The sequence below is a fragment of the Eretmochelys imbricata genome, chromosome 1 (genome assembly GCF_965152235.1).
Source record: "Eretmochelys imbricata isolate rEreImb1 chromosome 1, rEreImb1.hap1, whole genome shotgun sequence".
Classification (NCBI taxonomy): Eukaryota; Metazoa; Chordata; order Testudines; family Cheloniidae; genus Eretmochelys; species Eretmochelys imbricata.
In genome coordinates, this window is record NC_135572.1 from 159,842,149 (window position 1) to 159,862,677 (window position 20,529).

At 41.1% G+C, this 20,529-nt stretch overlaps 1 protein-coding gene across 1 annotated transcript in view; it reads left to right on the forward strand.

The window, feature by feature from the left end:
• RIPK4 (receptor interacting serine/threonine kinase 4) overlaps nucleotides 1–18,624 on the forward strand; it is a 35,004-nt gene extending 16,380 nt beyond the window's left edge. Inside the window, exons 2-8 of the mRNA XM_077807238.1 lie at nucleotides 864–1,155; nucleotides 10,065–10,213; nucleotides 11,602–11,651; nucleotides 13,962–14,120; nucleotides 15,388–15,494; nucleotides 16,410–16,668; nucleotides 17,447–18,624. Coding sequence (XP_077663364.1) covers nucleotides 864–1,155; nucleotides 10,065–10,213; nucleotides 11,602–11,651; nucleotides 13,962–14,120; nucleotides 15,388–15,494; nucleotides 16,410–16,668; nucleotides 17,447–18,624 — 2,194 coding nt within the window. The remainder of the gene's footprint in view (nucleotides 1–863; nucleotides 1,156–10,064; nucleotides 10,214–11,601; nucleotides 11,652–13,961; nucleotides 14,121–15,387; nucleotides 15,495–16,409; nucleotides 16,669–17,446) is intronic.
• The last annotated feature ends 1,905 nt before the right edge of the window (nucleotides 18,625–20,529 follow it).

Genomic DNA, 20,529 nt, shown 5'->3' on the forward strand with positions numbered 1-20,529 from the left:
TTGTCCTATTGTTAATTTTTGGTTGTATTCCTCCCTAACAGGTGACCCTCTCTCTTTCTAGTTCTCTCTCCTTTATATAAAACTTAGAACGGGGTCCCTTGTATGGTCAGATTTGGTCTTAACTTCAGGTAAACAAATACCAATGACTAGATTGTGAAATCAGCACTAAGTCTTCTGCCTTATTGCTTGCAGTGTGGGATCTTGTTCTGGGAGGTAGTGAATGGCCTCAACTCCCATTGACTTTAAAAGGAGCAACTCATGGGGTCAGACCGCACATGGTTTGTAAATAATGCTTGTGTTGCACAGTGTAGTGACAAGTCTGGATACATTAGATACTTACCCAACTGGGCCTGCTAACTTAAAATGAAGGTCAACGTTTTCAGTGCTAGCTAGAGCTGGAAGACTGTAGTAACAAACTGGACTTGGCCCATGTTGGAAAGGGGACTTTCATGGTACTGTGTTCATCTAATTGGAAAAACTCCCCTCTCTAAGGCTTTTGTCCCCAGACCTAATATAACTTTGGTTACTTATGTGTAGCAAGGCAATCTGAGCAATACTGTCCTATCACAATTAGAAATGAGCTTGTCTTATAATTCACAAAAGGCTAATGATTTTAATAGCCAAGGGAGTTTAAGATTATGGTATATCTAAGCATTAAATGTGCTCTGTTCAAAAGCAAGTGCTGTGCATGTAATCAGTGGATGAATGGATTTAACACTAATTGTGGATACTGGACATCATCTGAGGCTCAACCAAGTAAGGATTATTAAATGCATTATTCAGTCCTGTGAGCTAATGCGTGTGTATGTGTTTGTTTTGTGAATGACTATTGAACCCTGTATGGTATGTTCCATTTCATCTAGGGAGCGTATGGAGCTATTGGAAGAAGCCAAGAAGATGGAAATGGCAAAGTTTCGTTACATTCTTCCTGTGTATGGCATCTGTAAAGAACCTGTTGGCTTGGTCATGGAATACATGGAGACAGGATCACTGGAAAAGCTCCTGGCCTCAGAACCGCTGCCGTTGGAGCTACGCTTCCGAATTATCCATGAGACAGCTGTGGGTATGAACTTCCTGCACTGCATGTCCCCGCCACTACTCCACCTGGACCTCAAGCCTGCCAACATCCTGCTGGATGCTCATTATCATGTGAAGGTAATGCCTGGGGTGTACTCCTGTTTGAGTGTGCTTTTAGGTCTCACTTCTGTCCGACGGTATCTTTGCATGACTTTTGCTGATTTCAAAGGGAGTTGTACAGGTATGTGAGAGCAAAACTGTGCCCAGAGGGTTCAAAATAAATACTTGTAAGCCTGATTTGTACCATGTGAAACCTGCTTTTTGGGTTTAGTTAGTAATCATCTCTTTCCCCCACCCCATTCTGAAGTGTTGCACAACTGGCTTGGTACAGGCTATAAGGTCTCCCTCTGAAGAAGAGACAAGTAGTAGATCTAGGGCTAGATTAGTTGTGTAAAAAAAAAAAAAAAAAAAAAAAAAAAAAAATAGCAGGTTCAAAGTTTAGCAGAAAACTCTGGCTTTTAGGCCTCTATCAAATAGCTCGCCCTTGTGATGGGGGATAAGGCAGTAAACAGGGAGGGGAAAAGAGATGTGGCCCTTGGAGGGATAACTTCTAAGCCATTTGTGTCTGTTCCAAGATCTTCCACAGCACCCACTTAGCAACCCTATTCCATCTGGGGCCTCTGCAGGCATGCCCGAGTCCAGTCAGTATTAGCAGGCTTCAAGCTGGAATCCGCAGGAATGACTGAATTCCTGGAGGTGTTATGTATGTTCCCCCCGCCCTCCCCCGACTGGTTTCACAGTATCAACTCTGAGCAAAAGTGGACCTCCCCTAGCCAGCCACACCCATCATAACATTCACTCAGAGATTTTCATGGGCTTAGTGTTAAGAAATTCTTCTTTCGCTTAATTTCCCACTCATCAGCCAGGTCGTGACCATTTGAGGTGGATTTTTCTAGTCCTGTCATTCACTCTGTTAAAAATGTGGGCTTTCCTTGTGTCTGGAATTTGAGCTCGGTGCTTGTTTTCTAGGTTTGGGCCTGATCCTGCCCCTGCTGAAGTTGGTGGCAAAACTTTTATCTTCAAGGGTGCAGGATTTAGCCCCTTGTTGGCTGATGTTTGGTGATCACGTGTATCAAAGTGGTGACCTGCCCCCCAAATGGATAAACAGCTTGTTCTAGTCTGTCAGCTCCTTTTTGAGTTCTTTACCCTAGAATGAACCCAACTCTTACATGGTAAATCAATAATTTTAGTACAAAGTCATTTAAAAGACACCCTCATGCACCGCGCCTTACTGTTCCTGACCCAAGCAGATCTTTGTATATATGCTGCAAATATGAGTGGTGCGGTGGGCCAGCTCTGTACACGTTCTAGGTGTGGAACACTAATCACTCCCAATAACGTCGGTGGTGGTTGTGATTGTACTTCTCCTCTGAAAATCATTTGGCAGACTTACAAAAGTCAGGCTTTGATTTTGTTAGCAACATTTAACAACTATCCAATTTAAAAAAAAAAAAACACCCCACAAATCTCCTTACTGGTGGGATGGAGGTTCAGAGCTATAGTAAACGTGTTTTTTAGGTAAGTCAGGCCGTGTCTACCCTACAGACTTCTGGCAGCACAGCTACATTGGTCAGGGTGTGAAGAGATGTGAATCCTGACCAGCACAACTGTGCCAGCAAAAGCCCCTAGCGTAGATGCAGTGATATCCACAGACTGTGCTCTGGCCAGTAAAGATCGCCTAGCTTCAGTGTGGTGGAATAAGCTATGCTGATGAAAGTGAATTTTGCCCATATAAATGGAGACTACACTAGTAGCCTCTTGCCTGCAAAGCACCATGACACACAAGTTTAGACCTTGCTCCAAGTCTGAGGCCATCTCACTGGTGGCTAAGCCTTCTGGTGGCCTACTTCTTGGGTGGTCCCTTCCCAAGAAATAGATCACAATATAGTGGCTTAATGGTTCTTGGACAGTATCATAAAGGACTATATACATGGCTGTTCAAAGCACGCTCTGCATATCTATTAAATGCTTGGAGGTTAAGTATAAAGTCCTCCATTGCCTATGTTTGTTGAATCCCAAATTCTTGGCTCATCTGTAATCAGTCTGAAAGTGTTTTTTTTTTTTTTTTTTTTGCATTTTTCTCTTTTAGGATTACTAAAAGCCGCATAGTAAGCGGGTACTAGTCGGCATATATTTGGATGATGATAGAATGGGAAGGGGGCAATGTGTAAAGTGCTAAAGGCACCAACAAATGAGGATGGTGCTGATGTCTGTAACATGCTATGCTCGGAGGGTGCAGTACAGTTTAGCAACCTGAGAGCCAAATCTGGCTCCCACTGGCTTCGGTGGGAGTTGGATTCCACCCTGAGCAAGCAGACATGCAAGGTGAAAGCCATACTCTTCAGGCACATGCAAATGCCAGTGTGGTACATGCATACCTACAGACAAACTGGAGAGACTGAAGATGCCTTTAATTTATGAGTATGTAAGTTGGGTTTCTGCACTCAAGAAAATGTGGCCTCAAAGCTCCTTTTTGTGTAGGGTGAATCTCAGGGCTGGTCTACACTGAAAACTTACACTCCAGAGCAATGTAGCTATGCCATGCCAGCCTCCCCACTGCATAGACAGAATTCTTCTGTTGACCTAGCTACTGCGTCTCAGGGAGGTGGATTAACTACAGCAAAGGAAAAACCCTTCCCTTCACTGTAGTGAGCATCCACACTTAAGGCTTGGTTTCACTTGCGAGTTAGAGTGCATTAAAGCAGCCCCGGGTGCTTTAACTCACAATGCGTCCACACTGGCAAGGCATGTAGAGCGCCCGGACTCCGCAGCTGGAGTGGTCCTGGTAATCCACCTCGACAAGAGGCATAAGGCTTGCTGTGCCCTGGCTGGAACACCGCGGAGCCATTGTGGACGCCCTGGTCTATTAATGTGCTCTGATCCGCCTCCAGAAGTGTCCCACAATGCCTGTTCTAGCCACTCTGGTCATCACTTTGAACTCTACTGCCCTGCCCTCAGGTGATCAACCGTCAGACTGGCCCTTTTGAAAATCCCCTTCCTGTTTGCTCAGCCAGGCGTGGAGTGCTCTCAGCGAATCTTTCCAGGTGACCATGCCTCCACGCGCCAGGCGATCCCCAATATGGAGCAATGGCGAGGTGCTGGACCTCATCAGTGTTCTGAGGGAGGAAGCTGTCCAGTCTCAGCTACATTTAGCATTTTAGGTGTAGACATAGCCACACACCTTGCAGCCTGACTTAATATGCATTTTTCTTCCTGACAGGCTAATAGAGCCTGTGATTCAGGTACTTTTCCTTTTAAATGGCAGCATGATTAGCAGGTGATTGTTCACTCATTTTAGGAACCAGGAGTTGCAGGCTGCAAAAGAAGAGTGGATTCATGTTCTAGGGGAAAAGGTTCTTTACAAAGTGTGTGTCCTTAAGCCAGAAAACCAACAAACCAGCTCCCAAATGCAGTAAACAGGAAATATTCCTGTATGTCTTTCCACTTTTTAAAATAAAAACCGCACCCGTCTCTTTTTACAAGCACAATATTTATTTTAAAAATTCCATGTGGGGATGATATTAGTTTCTGTGCAGCCCTATTGCATTAGTCATCAAGTGGATGCCCTTGTACCATAAAGTTGTCTCTGGGATGTTGCACAGTATTTTTGTTTAATTTTATTATTGAGGAATAATTAGCAGGGTGGTGTAAACCACAGCCGGAAACAAATGAATAGAAGAAATCTATTTCAAAGAGTTCAAGGTGATGTCTTGTCATCTGTAAATGATATATTTACGGTAAGGCTTTGCTAAGCTTTTTTTTTTTTTTTAAAGTTCATGGAGCTGTTGTACAAGTATCCTAGAAGTTAAAGATGGAAAAGACCCAGTAGATCATCTAGTCCAGTTCTCTGCTCATGCAGGACTGTTTTCCTACACTACTTTTTCTAATGTCTCGTTCAGTTCCAAGCAATGGGTCTTTCCAATACTTCCATTGGGAAGATGATTCCACATATGAATAAGCGTCACTATCCGGAATCTTTTCCTGATATTCAGCCTGTATTTTCACTTTCTTAATTCTGACCCATTACTTCTTATTGTTCCCACTTGTACCAACCTAAATAATTCCTCTCCCTGCTTAGTGTTTGCCCCCTTCAAATATAGACTATAGACTCTTTGTCTCCACTTCTCACTTAGCCAAGCGAGACATAATTGGCTCTGGCAATCTTTCTTGATAATATTATGATTTGGATGGCTTGAAATAACTATCTCTTCTCTGCATTCCCTGTGATTTGTCAATATCTGTCTAGTAATTGGGTGCCCAGGAACAAATGCAGTATCTCAGATGCTGCCATAAAGAGCCATTAGAGTATTAATTCCTTGATCTGATGCCTCTTCATCAGAGGTGAAAGTAAGCTGGTACACCCCAGTACGCCGTACCGGTAAGAGCCGGTGCACCATACCGGGACTGGCTTTCCCAGACGGCGATTAAAGCCCTGGGGTAGCAGCGGCAGGGCTCCGGTGGGGATTTAAAGGGCCAGGGCGGTAGCGGCGGCTGGAGCCCCAGGGCCCTTTAAATCCCCGATGGAGCCCGGCCGCCGCTACCCCAGGGCTCAGGCAGCAGGGCTCAGGCGGGGATTTAAAGGGCTAAGGGCTCTGGCAGCCGCTACCACAGCAGAGCTTTAAAGGGCCTGGGACTCTGCCAGAGCCCTGGGGTAGCGGTGGCAGCCGGAAGCCCCCAGGGCTCCTCAGTGATTTAAAGGGCTCGGGGCTCTGCTGTGGTAGCGGCAGCTGGAGCCCTGGGCCCTTTAAATGGCCCCCCGAGCCCCTCTGCAGCTGGTAGCTCAGGGGTGATTTAAAGGGCCACTACCACAGCTGGAGCCCAGGGCCCTTCTTAAATCAAGATTTAATGATTTCCTTTGTATCGTTAGTGTTCAAATATTAGGAGTGAGACTTTTGTGAAACATTGTACCAAATGTTATTGCATCTACCACTTTCTTATCACTGGCTAATTTTGTTTTATTAAAGAAGTGAATGGGAACTTTAAAGGGGCACAGTCAAGTTGAAAGATGTATTTCTGTCTGGCAAGGTCCTATGTACCTACTGTAGTAACAAGTAATGTCCAAAATTACTAGAACTGAAAAGTTAGACTAGCTTTTCCTGTTCTGCAGTTTACTTTCTGTATAGTTTCAGTGTTTTCCTTTTGTCGGCTTCTCCTTTGCTGAAAAGATTGTTGTTAATATTCAGAGGAACAGAAAAACCCATTGAGAATATAATATAAAAATTTATTTTAACATTTCAGGGTATTGTTTAAAGGATGCCCTACCAGAAACTCTATGAATCTGACTAATTTAAAAAGAATCCCAATTAAGAAATATTTCTGTTAACAAAGGCTTTAAATAAATTGGGGACAATTCAGGGAAATGGAGACAAAACTAGAAGTTAAATGCAAGCTGTATGGATAGATTGCATTAGTTAATGTAGCAATTTACTTTGACTCCATCATATGTGAAATGTTAAAAACTAAAGTTCAATTTTTTGAAGCTAAAACACGCAGATCGCTGCACCCATTCAGTGCAAGCTTAAACACCCGTCTGTTTCCAAAAGTCGTCAAAGAAAAACATAGCATCTCCGTAGCTCTCCAGGAGTGTTCTTATATCTGAGAATGAAATAAACATCAGGCACACCAACAGAGATGATAATTAATCTTGTTTTATATTACCTAACCTGTTTATGAACTCTGTCACTGAGTGTGATGCAATGAACCCCAGGTGATGACTAAATGCTTTTGGTTTTATTCACAGAAAAATAACACACATGAGATTAAAGGCTAAAAGCACCAAGTGCCTTCCACGGTTCTGGCTTGTATAACATACAGAAAATTGTGCGCAAAAGCACAATTTAATCTCACTGTTTAATTCCCAGAATTCAGACCCCCCCAGTACTGTTATGAAAGAGCTGACAGCTCAGAGGGCATTATGGATAATCTGCAAATATAATGAGTAATAGCTGGTATGCCAATGTACTATGTCTCTTTGAGAATCAGTTTCTTCAGAGTGGCCATTAAAAGTAGCTTTTTGAAATCCATGTTTGGAGAGACCAGGATTCTGAAAGTTATTCTGAGCACATTCTATTGATCAGAATAGAAGTGTGCGTGAGCTGAACAAGCTAAAAATGCTGCATCAAAGCTCCAAGAACAAACTGAAACCCGTGCGGGAGACATGATTTGATGTCCTCAAGTTCAGTACCAAATGCTATTCTGAGATATGTGCAGAAACACGTGTAAATACTTTCGCTACTCTTTCCTCCTCATTGTCCGTATGACATTCGAAGGGAGAGGCCCTATAAAGGCTCTGGATGTGAAAGATCCCGTGGGAGCAGGAAAATGTTTCTCAATCTCTCCTTACCGCCATACCCATGCTGTGTAGAACGCTGTCCTCCACCCCAGAAGTGGCAGCAATTTTTAACTGTGCTTTTATTATGTAAGCTCATGAATCACATTGAAATGAAAGGCTGCAGATGAACGTAAATTACTATTCTAAGGAATAAGGTTAAGGTTTCCTCTAACAATGATGTCACCCACAAACGCCTTTTGGGAGTTTCCAGATGCTGGTAGTGGTGTGTATACTAGTTAGAAAAGATATCCATTCCAAGAACACACACATGCCAAACTCTGAATCACTACATTTAACATTGTGCCATTTTGCATAACTTAATAGGTGTGTTTGGGGGACAACTCTAACAAGCTAATTAAAGGGGAAAACCTACATTAAATGGTTACATTTTCCACCTGCAGTATGCTTCTTACTGGTGTTAATAAAAGCTGTGTGACTAAATACCACACACACTGTTGAAAACTTACTTCAAAGGACCTAATTTAATCCCACAAAAGCTCCCTCCAGAAAATGCCTGTTTGACTTAGGTGTTGCAGCCCTCAGGTACAGTACTTTAATTTTCAGTGCCCTTTGCAGTATGTTGGCACATTCAGGGTGGAAATTTTTGCTGTTTGGATTTTCCTTTTATCTATATATATTTGACCCTTTTGTACATTCAGACTAGTGTGTTTACAAAACAAAAACCCAACAGACCCACAGAGATGCACTGTACAGTTCCAATGTTACCTTTGTTGGTTCTAAGACCTTTAATCTATATTGTAGTTTTGGGAATCACTGCCTTGGATCTATAAAGAAAAGGTGAGCGAGGAGCTGTTCTGAACTTGGAAACTTTTACATATGTGCTGTTTTATATTACACTTCAACAGAACACCACTAAAGCCTACGTTGTTTATATTAGGATGGTACATTACTTCCAATATGAGCAAACATTCACATGCCCTGTAAATCTCATGGGAAGTGCACAATCCACTACCTTGCACTGTGTTAGTCATATCATACAGGTACCAGGACTCTTCCAAGTTGGATCTGTTTAGACTTGCATAGTCAGTTCACTGATTAAACAGACATTTGAGGGCTGTATTTTTCAGAAGCACTGAGCACCCAGAACTCCTGTTGCAGTTAATAGGAGCTGCATGTTCTCAGCTCCTCTGAAATGCAACACGATTTTGAGCATTTGCCTGTCTGGGTATCTCTTCCCTATTCTTCCTGTTCTGCATCTTTCTAGGTACCGAGCTTGATTCCACTGTTGTATTGGATCTCTAAGTGCGTTAGGGTTATACTTGTCTATTATTACACCATTATGAATATTAGAAATTACCCTTCCAGTCAATTCTGCAGTAAGAATGTCTGTCTGATTCCTTGCTCCCAGAGGGGAGTTTTTCTTAACCCTGATAGTAAGGGAATGTTTTGAAATTTGTTGAAAATTAACAGGGAGATCAAATGTTCTTTGAGACTGAAGTCTGAGTTCTAACACCATAAAACTGGTTATAATGTGTAGGGGTGGGGGAACGAATCCCCAAAGTATAAGTCAGAATCTCCCACAAACTTCTTATTTTAATAATTTTTAACATTGCCTCAAATCAATAGGTGATAAACGTATAGAATTTTCTCAAGGGAGATGCTGTAAAGAGCAAAAAGATGTTACATGAATGAGTTAATAGAAGATCTGTCCCTTGATACGCACAAGGGGACATTTGAACCCTGTTGTATACAATGGGTGAGATTTTATTTTTTTCCCCAAAGCATAAAAGTTACTTAGGAGCACGTTTTTCATTGAAAATCAATGGGGCTTGTGCTCATAAATCATTTAATCTCTTTTGAAATTCTCACCTATTATTCTAGAATCGTCCCTAAAATAGCTGGGAAAATATCAAGTAGTACAACAAGAGAGAATTCTTTATCTAGCTGTGTTTGATTTATGACTGTGATGTACCTTGGAGGACAAATTAATGCATATTTGTTTGATCCTTCAGATTAAATCGGAGGTGTTTCCTTTTGAAAAGAACTTGCTGTCACTTGTTCTTTTCTCTTCAGCTGGCTTCACTGCTTCACTCCAACTTGCTATGTGTTGCTTGCCAGAAAAATCCCTACTGCTTTTTTACATTGGGTCTTCCTCTGCACATGTCACTTGTTAGTCTACATAGACATAATCACTGCAACATAGATGAATTTGATAACCATTCTCTAATGGTAATTCTTCTGGGCTTTGAGCAAGCTACAGAGTTTCTCTGAAACGTTCATGATCAGAACTCTTTCTAGCTTGATGTTGCTTGGAAGGGAGAAAGTGATAGTTCTATTAATTTGTGGACTACATTAGCCAAACTTTCAGTCTGAATCATGTGAAGTAGCCCTACTGAGGTAATAGAAGCGCAAATGTTTGTAATGGGCTAACTGGAAAAAGAAAAGTGTCTCATTTTAGTTTATGGGCTGCTAATATCTTCTTCACAGAAACTTTTTTCAGTTATTTCTTGTTAAGCCAATAAAAAAGCAAGCCTACCGTATCTTAGTATTTTCAGAATTTATTAGCTTGATATTTCCACATGACAATTCGCTGTAATGTAGGGATATAACTCCATTAAAGAAAAGTTTAGGTGAAATCATCTGAAGTGTAATTGTTTTTATGGGTATTCTTTTTCCCTCTTTCCTACTCTTGCAGATTTCTGATTTTGGATTAGCAAAGTGCAATGGACTTTCACATTCCCATGATCTCAGCATAGATGGTCTGTGTGGTACTATTGCATATCTGCCTCCAGAACGTATAAGAGAGAAGAACCGATACTTTGACACTAAGCATGATGTGTACAGGTCAGTGCATACTTCTCAGTAGGTATCAGTAGAGCTATCAAAAACCCTTGGTTAAAAGATACAACATTGTAATTGTAAAAATGAGTCTGATTTCTCTCAAGTTCTGGAAGTCTGTCTCTAAAATATCAGACCAAGCACAATTTAAAAAATAAATAATCCCAGATTAGGCCCTGATCCTGCAAAGATTTATATGCTTCACTTTAAGAGGAAGAGTAGACCCACTGAAGTCTTTGCAGAATTGAGGCCTTGGTGATTAATTGCTTGTTTTGGTCTTATTTTATTTTGTGTTTAATCCTTTCTCAAGTGAAGCACTGTTAAATTGTACAGTGTGGTATCTCTCTCTCTCTCTCTCTCTCTCACACACACTGGTAATCTAAGTTTATCCTAAAGTTTATAATTATGTCAAACTGATGGGTTGATCCTATGACTTCAGTATTCTAGAAACTAATTTAGAACGCTCATTAACTATGTATACCTTATGCTGATTTGGTAGTGACTAGTTTGGCATGCATTTCTACATGCAGCATAGATGTACCCTAAGAGTGTAAGTGCAATCTCCTTCTCTCTCCCCTCCTACCCGCCCCCCCCCCCAAAAAAAAAAAAACCCCAAACCCAACAAACCAACACAAAAAAACCCTTGCAACAGTGAGACTCTCAGTCCAGGTCTACAGACTCGCCCTTATGATACAGTAGACATACCTATTGGGCTGGAGCTCTGGCTCTGAGACTCCCTCTCCCCACATCACTGGGTTTTAGAGCCCAAACTCCAGTTTGAGCAGTAATGTCCCCACTGCTATTTTTAGCACTGAGGCTTGAGCTCCAGTCTGTAGGAGACTCATTGCGGCAGGGTGTCTTATCAGTGTAGGTGTACCCTTTGATTTCTGACCCTATTAAAGTGAGTGAGTTTCACCACTGACTTCGGTGGGGACAGAGTACACAAGGGGTGAAATCATCTTCGCTGCCAACACTCTCCTAGCACACTGAATATTCTGTTTTTCGAATTAAATAATGCATGTGCTAAGCGAATGGAAGGCAAACTGTGGGCTGGCTTCACTTAAATCTTTAAGTTTACTTAGCAAAGTGGTAACTTGGTGTAGTAGTGAATGTAACCATGATTCTGACTCTCTCTAGTCACTCATTAATGCCTGGACACTGTTAGTTAGTCCTCTCCATAAGATCCATAATTTCATTTTAACAGCCATTCGGGCATGGTTCTTGGCCTAGCCTATAAATACACCTAAGCACATGGGGGTCATCTGTACACTAGTTGAGGTACGCCTCAAAGACTCAAAAGCACTGGATTGACACGAATGAAAATAAACTATTTTTATGAGGTGAACTTCTAATTTTTCTTCCGTAGGATTAACAGACCTAATATCTCTTTACAGTTTTTCTATAGTGATTTGGGGAGTCCTCACACAGAAAAAGCCGTTTGCAGGTAAGCCAATGCTACTTTGTTCAGGCGCTTCATATTTTGGATGTACATAATAGGAACAGGATTCTTTGCTTCCTCTGTGTGCATATCCTGAATTGAGGAGTCTTGTCTGGTGTCTTGACTGACCAACTTCAATTACTGCAGCATATCAATGTGCTGGTCCCTAACTAAGATTCTGAGCTCACACATTTCAAGTATGGTTATATTTTAAAAAAAAAAAAGTCCAACTTCCCCTTTGTATTCTGAAAGCGTAACCTGTAAGGTTGCCCTCAATCTGTGACCCAGTGGGAATTTGCATACAGTTCTAGAGTAGCATGTGGTCCAGTGTATTCTAAACAGATCCTTGGCTTTGCTATGGGTAGTTTCTAGAAGGCAATTGTTAAGAAATCAGGGTGGACTGATTTTAAAATCGGTGATTTAAAACAAAACAGATTTTAATAAACTTTTCCACTTGTACTTCAGTTACTTTCTAAAGAGAGATGCATTTTCGTTGGTTGATATAACCATTAAAACATGTTGATTTACAACTAAACAGAGCCTTTATACTAGATTTCTTTTTTGTACATCTGTGCTCCCTAAGAGGGTACACTATATGAATATACATTCATGTAAGCAATTATATTGCCGAATATTTTGCAATTCTTCTTATACTTTTTTAAAGTATGTTAGAACATGGTGAATGACTAGGGTGGTTTTTTTTTTTTTCTCATGACTTTGTCAAACTGCATTAGGATGGTAACCGGAAATTATACACACACCAGCATATACAGTTTATTTTTATTTAAAGCAACCTTAAATGTGTTGAATATATAAACTTCTCATCAAAACATATTTCACATTTATAGCTATTTGACTAATTAAACATAGGGATTAACTGTAGTCAATGAATTAAACTATTTCACATCGACCTGGGGAAAATTTTCACATGTACCTAAGTGAAAGTGACTGGAGCACAAATTCCTACTCGCCTAAATCTCCTGAAAAATGAGAAGTCTTCTAAGTTTTACAGGTTGACCTGTTATACCATATTTGTAAAGCTTGACTTCAAAAATTATGTTTTTCCCTCTACTTTTTTTTTATGTAGGAAAGCAGCCTTTAATTGAGAGTTTCTGATAGAGGCTCATGAATTCAGCATATTTATTTATTTAAATGTGTTAAGAGATTATAATTTTTGGCTTTAACATAACTAGTTACATTTAGCTTTACTTTTAAGAATGGTTTATTTTAAAAAAGAAAATCTAATTTAAATAAAAATCAGATGTATACCTTTTTTTTAATTCATATGTATCCATCCTGCAAGAAATGTTGTCTTCAGAGACTGGCTAACTATGAACCCAAAGGGCCCTGAGGAAGAGTTTGTTCTGATGTAGATCAATTTTTATTATTTATTTATTTAATTAATTTTATTTTAGTATTACCTCCCCATAATAAATGCACTGAAATGCAAACTATGCTATCTTACCCTTTGGTTAGCTTCTCAAATCTATAACAAACTTGTTTGGAAAGGTTAGTCTCTCCACCCTACCGTCCATTTTCTGGAGAACAAGATCTTGTTTGTTCCTGCCCCCTTCTCTGTCCCTATTTGTTTAACTTTAACATACAGTAAAACCTCAGTTACTAGAACTGGAATATTGGGTATCAGGAATCCTGGGTTTTATTCCTGGGATCAGCATATGTTACAGTGGTTAGACCGAGCACACTTGTGTTGAATGAAACCCCTGTTTGGATCATCTGCAGGGACTCCGCTTTGGATCACTGGATCTAAAAGTGCAAGCTTTCATCACTTGACCTCCATGATAATGCACGTTAGCATGGAGACAGTGGTAGATTCACCAACTGTTAGAAACAGCATGTCTGAAGGCTGAATTGCTGTAGAGATTGCTGTGTGGGCCTATTAGCTTATATGAAAATCTGAGGCACACGAATAAGAGAACAAGTCCCTTCTTCTTTTATTACTGCAAATAGGCAAGTGCAAAATACTGTACCACAGACCAGTATTTCGCTCCAACCTGCGGTTTTGTAGAGTGGCCTGACATAGGTGGTAGAAACATAGCACTGTCCTTCAGGGACATCAGTATCCCCAGTTGGTCTGAAAGCAAATAAGGTTGGCTGCTTCAACTTATTCTCTAGCAATTAAGTTTTAAATTGAAAGCCACTGTTTTTGTACCCTAATAAAAATATGTCCCAACCCTGGAAAAAGGGCAGAGAACCCAAGTTCCAGCTGAAGCAACTGAACTTCCATGTAACCGTTCAAGGAAAAGAGTCTCCTCGTTTTGCTAAAGCTGCTCCTGTTTGTGTGCCCTTACTTTTCAGCGGAAAACAACATTTTGCATATTATGGTAAAAGTGGTTAAAGGACACCGCCCAGAGCTACCTGCCATATCCAAATCCAGACCTCGCTCGTGTAATAACTTAATCAAACTGATGCAAAAGTGCTGGCAAGACGATCCTAGTGAACGGCCAACGTTTCAAGGTACCTTTCCTGATAAGGCAGCTACCCATCTCTCCCCTTGAATCATTTCAGTGTTGAGGACTAAATCCTATATAAACTGATGGTAACACAATGCATTGAGCATAGTGTGTTGTGAAGACAAGGATACAGGAAGCTTATTCACTTGGGGAAGGGATTACATGAAGACAAGTCTGACCATGAAGAAATGTTGTATAAACGTCCTAGAAGTAAGACCTGTATTGAACTGGGTAATCCCTGTAGCCATTGCCTGGGGAGTGAGTGCGTAGGTTGACTTCCTAAAGCACATATCCTTTTGGTGTGGTGAGGGAGAGCATTGGACGCCCTGGGCCATGATGCCTAACATTATAAACCAGTGAATGGGATTGGTCTTTCTACAACTGACGACAAGTTTCTAGCAGTTTAATTTTAAATAAAAAAAAAAAAAGCCTTCAGCATATCCAAAACCAGACACAAGTGCTCCAACTGTAAACACATAAGAGAATGCAGTAATCCTCTCCAGGTTTTGTTAATGTTAATTGCTAAAGTGTGATTGATTTTATTTTCCCCCCTCCCCTCTTCCTCCCACCCTGGATGATGACTGAGGCCTGGCCAGCACCTTAAAAGTTAGGTCGACCCAGCTACAATGCTCAGGGGTGTGAAAAATCCACACCCCTGAGCAATGTCGTTAAGCTGACCTAACACCCGGTGTAGACAGTGCTAGGTCGATGGAAGAGTTAGTCCGTTGACTGAGATACCAACTCTCATGGAGGTGGATTTACCTAGGCTGATGGGAGGAGAACTCCTGTTGGCATAGGTAGTGGCTATACTGACGTGCTGTAGCGTTTCAAACGTAGACCAGCCCTGAGGATGAGGTGACTGCCGCGTCTCCGTCACATATCTGAATCTGGACCAGGCGGGTACTGACAGATTGGTTAGCATCTCACAGCTGATCATTAGCTTGTATAATGAGTTGTTGTTGTTGGGCTCTGTTCAGTTTTTAGTGGCTCGTTGGCCACTGGCATTTGGATAAAGCCATAATTCAGTGTCCAGGAAGACTGAGCTACTCTCATGTCTAGAGATAAGGTGAAAATAGTACACTCATAGTGGGCAGTGTGGGAGGGGGAACCTACATTGCTGCCCTCAATGATGTGTGTTCTGTGAGGTGAAAGGGGAAGAAAAAGTAAATTTTTCCAGTACTGTTGACCCAAGCACCTTTCACTAGCATTAAATACCTCTCAGACAAATAATCACTGGTTTGGCTATTAAATCTTTCTTGCCTCTTTCAAAGAAATCACCTCGGAAACAGAGGACCTCTGTGAAAAACCAGAAGATGAAACAAAGGAAATGATCGCTCAGGACCTGACCACCAAAAGATCTCAGGAACCACATTCAGAGGTAGTTCTTGTTCCCACATTTAATGCAAAGTTAGTATCAAACGCTCTCTAAAGAAATCTTAAATTGTTGCCAGAAGTGAAATAATGTACAAGAGTCCAACACTGCCCTGACCTAACCCCCCTATAGTACCACTGTAATACTCCCAGTACCCCTCCACTAGTGGTTTAGTTGGGCAACTTTGTGTTGGCATTGTGGTAGAAGTGGATCTCCATGAGGGATTTGAATGCAAACCAGAATAGCAGACTTGCGGATCAGAAAGGACCTTCCATGCATTGGGATGGACTTGGAAGGAAGCACAAAAACTGCTATGGGCGAAGAGGATAATGAGGAGGGTGAGGTTGGGACCATTAGTGAAACAGTGGGAGAGATAAGAAACAAGGCAGGTGTGGTTGGGAGAGCAGTATTATGAAGGGCAGTGAAGTCTAAGAATTTTTTGGGTTTTTTTTTGGGGGGGGGGAATGAGGGAGTCAGTGGAAGGGCTTCAAAGGGGGATAAGGGCAGATTGAGCAAAAAAAAAAAAATCAGTGAGTGGTTCTTGTGTAGACTAAAGTGTGTGTGGTGGTGGTGGCTGGGGGTGGGGGAGTGGCTGATGGATGAGGAGACAGTGTAAGGAAAGCCAGAGAGGAAATAGCTAGAGTAACTGAGATGATGAGGGCCTGACTGAGAGTGTTAACTATCTGGACCGGGAGAAAGGTTTGATCTTCAAAATGCTATGGAGGAACTTTGTATATACTGATTTAAACCCTGTTATTATTTCCTAGTATGTGAAGTCTTCCAGACACCTTTTCATTTGGCTTTAACAGCATTTAAAGATACCTGCAAATGAACATGTTTTGACTTCTTGCTGTTAATTTTCCCCACTACCAAGTGAAATTCAGACACTTTTTAAAACATGTGTGTTCCTTTCTTTTGAAGGGAATGCCTGTGTTATCCCAGCCAAAACGTGAGTCCACTCCAGTATCTGCTAAGGATTATAGCCTCTCTGAGTTGTTGTCCCAGCTGGATTCAGGGATCTCACAGACGATGGAAGGCCCTGAAGAACTCAGTCGTAGCTCTTCTGAGTCCAAACTTGCTTCCAGTGACAAGAGGCTTTCAGGGGTTTCATCTGTGGATTCAGCCTTTTCCTCTAGAGGTTCTCTGTCACTGTCCTTTGAGAGAGAGAATTCTGGAAGTGGTAAGTGTTGGTGATTTGACCGGAATGAGCTGAGGGAGAGGGGTATTTTATAAACATCACTGTTCCATAAATCAGAGCATTGACTGTTTTGCTCTTAGCACTATTAATTTGTTCACCTAAATGCTGGATAAACCTTCAGCCTGAAATGGAAAAGCATTATGCGATTTGAAACTAGGGCAAAGATTTTTTTTTTTATTTTTTAATTGTTTGTTTTTTCCAAAAGTGGGTGCCTAAACTTAAGCTCCAGGGTGCCTAAATATGGGTTTAGTGGGAGATATCTGGTCACTTATTTTACTACGGAAAATCAAGTAACTTGTTTAATTGCCTAAATACAGATTTTAGGTTCCTATAATTGGGCTTCTTTTTCTGAATATCTTATCCTAGTGTCACACAGTTGGTTCAATACAGACATGATGAGAACTATAATAGATTTTTCCACTTCCAAGGTGGTGCTCCTAAAGACCCTATTTTAGTCCTGGATTAAACTGAGATAATTGCAGGGGTGGGGACAGATCACCTGCAGAATGTCTTTCCCATCCCACCATGCTCTCCTGCCTACTTTTCATGAGAGAAGACAAGAACAGAGTTAGCACACATTCCAAATCTGATTTTAAAACTGTTCTAACTATACTGCAAGGAGGTGTGGATTAAACTAGCTTAATTCCTAGGCAAGGAAAGGTAATATTGACTTTATTCACTGTTAGCCTATTTCAGTGTTTCAGTCATGAAAATAAAGTTCTTGGTTGTAATAGAATTTTGATGCTCTTTCCCCACCCAGATATTGGCACAACAGATATTCAGAAGAGAAAACTGGCTGAGGCAATTATATCTGGAGACACGAACAAATTGATGAAGATTCTCCAGCCCCAGGATGTTGATCTTGTCTTAGATGGAAGCTCCAGTCTTTTACACTTGGCTGTTGAAGCAGGTCAAGAAGAATGTGTCAAGTGGCTCCTTCTGTATAATGCCAACCCCAACCTGACCAACAAGAAAGGGTCCACTCCTCTCCATGTGGCCATAGAGAAGAAAATGAAAAGCATTGTGGAGCTTATTCTGGCACGGAAAATCAATGTGAATGCCAAAGACGAGGATCAGTGGACTGCACTTCACTTTGCTGCACAGAATGGGGATGAGTTCAGTACCCGAATGCTGCTTGATAAGAATGCATCACTGAACGAAGTTGATTTTGAAGGAAGAGCCCCCATACACATAGCCTGCCAGCATGGACAAGAGCACATAGTGCGGATACTGTTGAGAAGAGGTGTCAACGTGGATATCAAAGGCAAGGATGGCTGGGTGCCACTACACTATGCTGCCTGGCAAGGTCATCTCTCCATTGTAAAGCTTCTGGCAAAACAGCCGGGTGTGAATGTGAATGCACAGACGGTGGACGGAAGGACCCCGCTGCACCTGGCAGCACAAAGAGGGCATTACAGAGTTGCCCGCATTCTTATAGAACTGCAGTCTGATGTCAACATACGGAACGTGCTTCTGCAGACGGCTCTCCACATAGCTGCTGAAACTGGCCATACCAGCACTTCGAGGCTGCTTCTCAATCGTGGCGCAGAAATAGCGGTAGCAACAGCGGAGGGATACACCGCACTTCATTTAGCCGCTCGCAATGGACATCTAGCAACTACCAAACTATTGCTAGATGAAATGGCTAATGTTCTGGCTAGAGGCCCTTTGAACAGGACAGCGCTCCACCTCGCTGCTGAAAATGGACATGCCGAAGTAGTCGAGGAACTCGTCAATTCAGAAAATGTGAATGATTCTGATGAGGAAGGGCTGACCACTCTTCATCTGGCAGCGAGAGGCGGGCATGCAAAAACAGTTGAGATTCTATTAAAACATGGGGCCCTTGCTGACTTGCAAAGCCTCAAGTTTCAGACTCCACTGCAGTTGGCTAAGCAAAGTGGGAACAGCTCTGTTGTCATGCTGCTAAGTGAGACTTAAATGAACATATTCTGAATCTTGAGATCTTTACTGGAGCTTGACTCTCTTTGGGAGTTCTCCTGGAATTGCGCAGTGACCTGCATTTTTATTAACTCTGCAGACAAGTCTGAATTCTAGCCAATCAGAACCTGCATTTTAGAGAGGTCGCATGGCCTAAGGAACTCCTGAGTACTGATTCCAGGTCTATCATTTGCATGGTCTTGGGCAAGGCATTTTGTTTCCTTCCCAACCTGTACAGTGGAGATGAAAATACTTATATAACTAACCTCACAGGACTGTTGTGAGGGTTAATTAGATGGGGTTTAAATAGTGCCTTAATTTTTCAATGTGCCATGCCTGCATTTAAGTATTATCATCCTGCCTTCTGATTTCTTCAGACACATGGTGGGACAAGCATATTATTTCAGATGACTGGATTATTACATAATCCATCTTTTGTGTTGGTGTGCGTGTGTGTTTTTAATATAACTTGTTACCATGGAGGCATTGACAGCACACAAATCAATTTGAAATGAGCAATGTTGGAAAGACACAAGCTATTTATTTAAAATGTGTTTTAGGATAGACCTGTTTCAACCTGATCATGTGGCTAAGTGTGATAATTTCATTTTCAGAAGGTACAAAATGGATAATATGGAAATGCTCCACTTCTTTTATTGTAATAGAGATGTTGATTATAAAGCCACACATTTCTGTTTACTCAGAATGGTCAAGAGACTACCTTCAGTCAATGCATCTGGTAGAAGAATTCTCAGACTGGCTGGTGGAGTGAAGCACAGAAGTTCACTTTTGATATGCAATAGTAACTTGTATATAATGGAAGATCAGTAAAATATAAGATTATTTTTTGTTACCAGTCAGTTGTGTAATAAGGATCTGTTAGTGTGTTTAATGTGAAACTAGAAACAACTAAGGTTTTTGGGGTTTTTTTTGGCTGAAATTAATTCCTGATAAACTCTAGTTAATGTTATATTCTAATAACATTTATAGAACTCTTCACAAGCAGTTTGTTTAGATTAGGTATATAATAGAACCACATGTACAGTGGCACAGTATGTGTCCTAAATGAACGAACTGTGTGATGAATAGCCTAATATAAATATACTGTGTATATAGTATTTCTACCAGTTGTATACATTTTCTGCCGTAGAAAATATTAAGACTGTTTAGGCCTGGGTATGTTTTAATACGCCTCTTAAAGTTCACTCTTTTCAAAGTTCAAATGTGATCTGTTTATCAATAAATGTAATTATGTTCTATATCTATTGTATGTGAATTCTTCTACTTAGGCAAAGTTTGCTGTAGTTATTGGGAAAAAGAAAGGTAGAGTACATAATGCAGTTAAAGCAAACTGAACATCTAAACCTTACTGGTGTGTGTGTGTGTGTGGGGGCGGGGGGGGATATACAAATTACTATCCTTCCATTATTAAAGGAGTAGGGCTTTGTTCTGTTTTGGGGCAATAAACCGAATTGCAAGCCGATCAATGGGGGCAGGTTAAGTAGCTCTTATTGACTGAGGAAAACAGCAGTTTATTATGCTATTATATACATGATTTAATGCTGACTGTCTTTAATTTAAAAGCATTAATCAAAGGCTAGACCGTCTTATCAGCTTTCTTCACTTACATTGTTAGATTGAATTTGTTGCTCATAAAAGGTGCCATATGACAGTCCTGGAGAATGGAGTTCTGTGTGAATGTCCGTGTATTAATGACAGGTGTATTAGTGCTGTATAGCAAAGCACTTTACAGAGTAATCGGATGAAAAAATCTAAACCATTCCAAATCCATATTCAACTGTTTCAAACTGTTAGCTACACTGTGGAATGTACCAGTGTGAGGAATTCTGTTAAAGAGAAACTAACACCAAGATTAAAAAACAAAAAAACCAGGAGCCTGAAGTT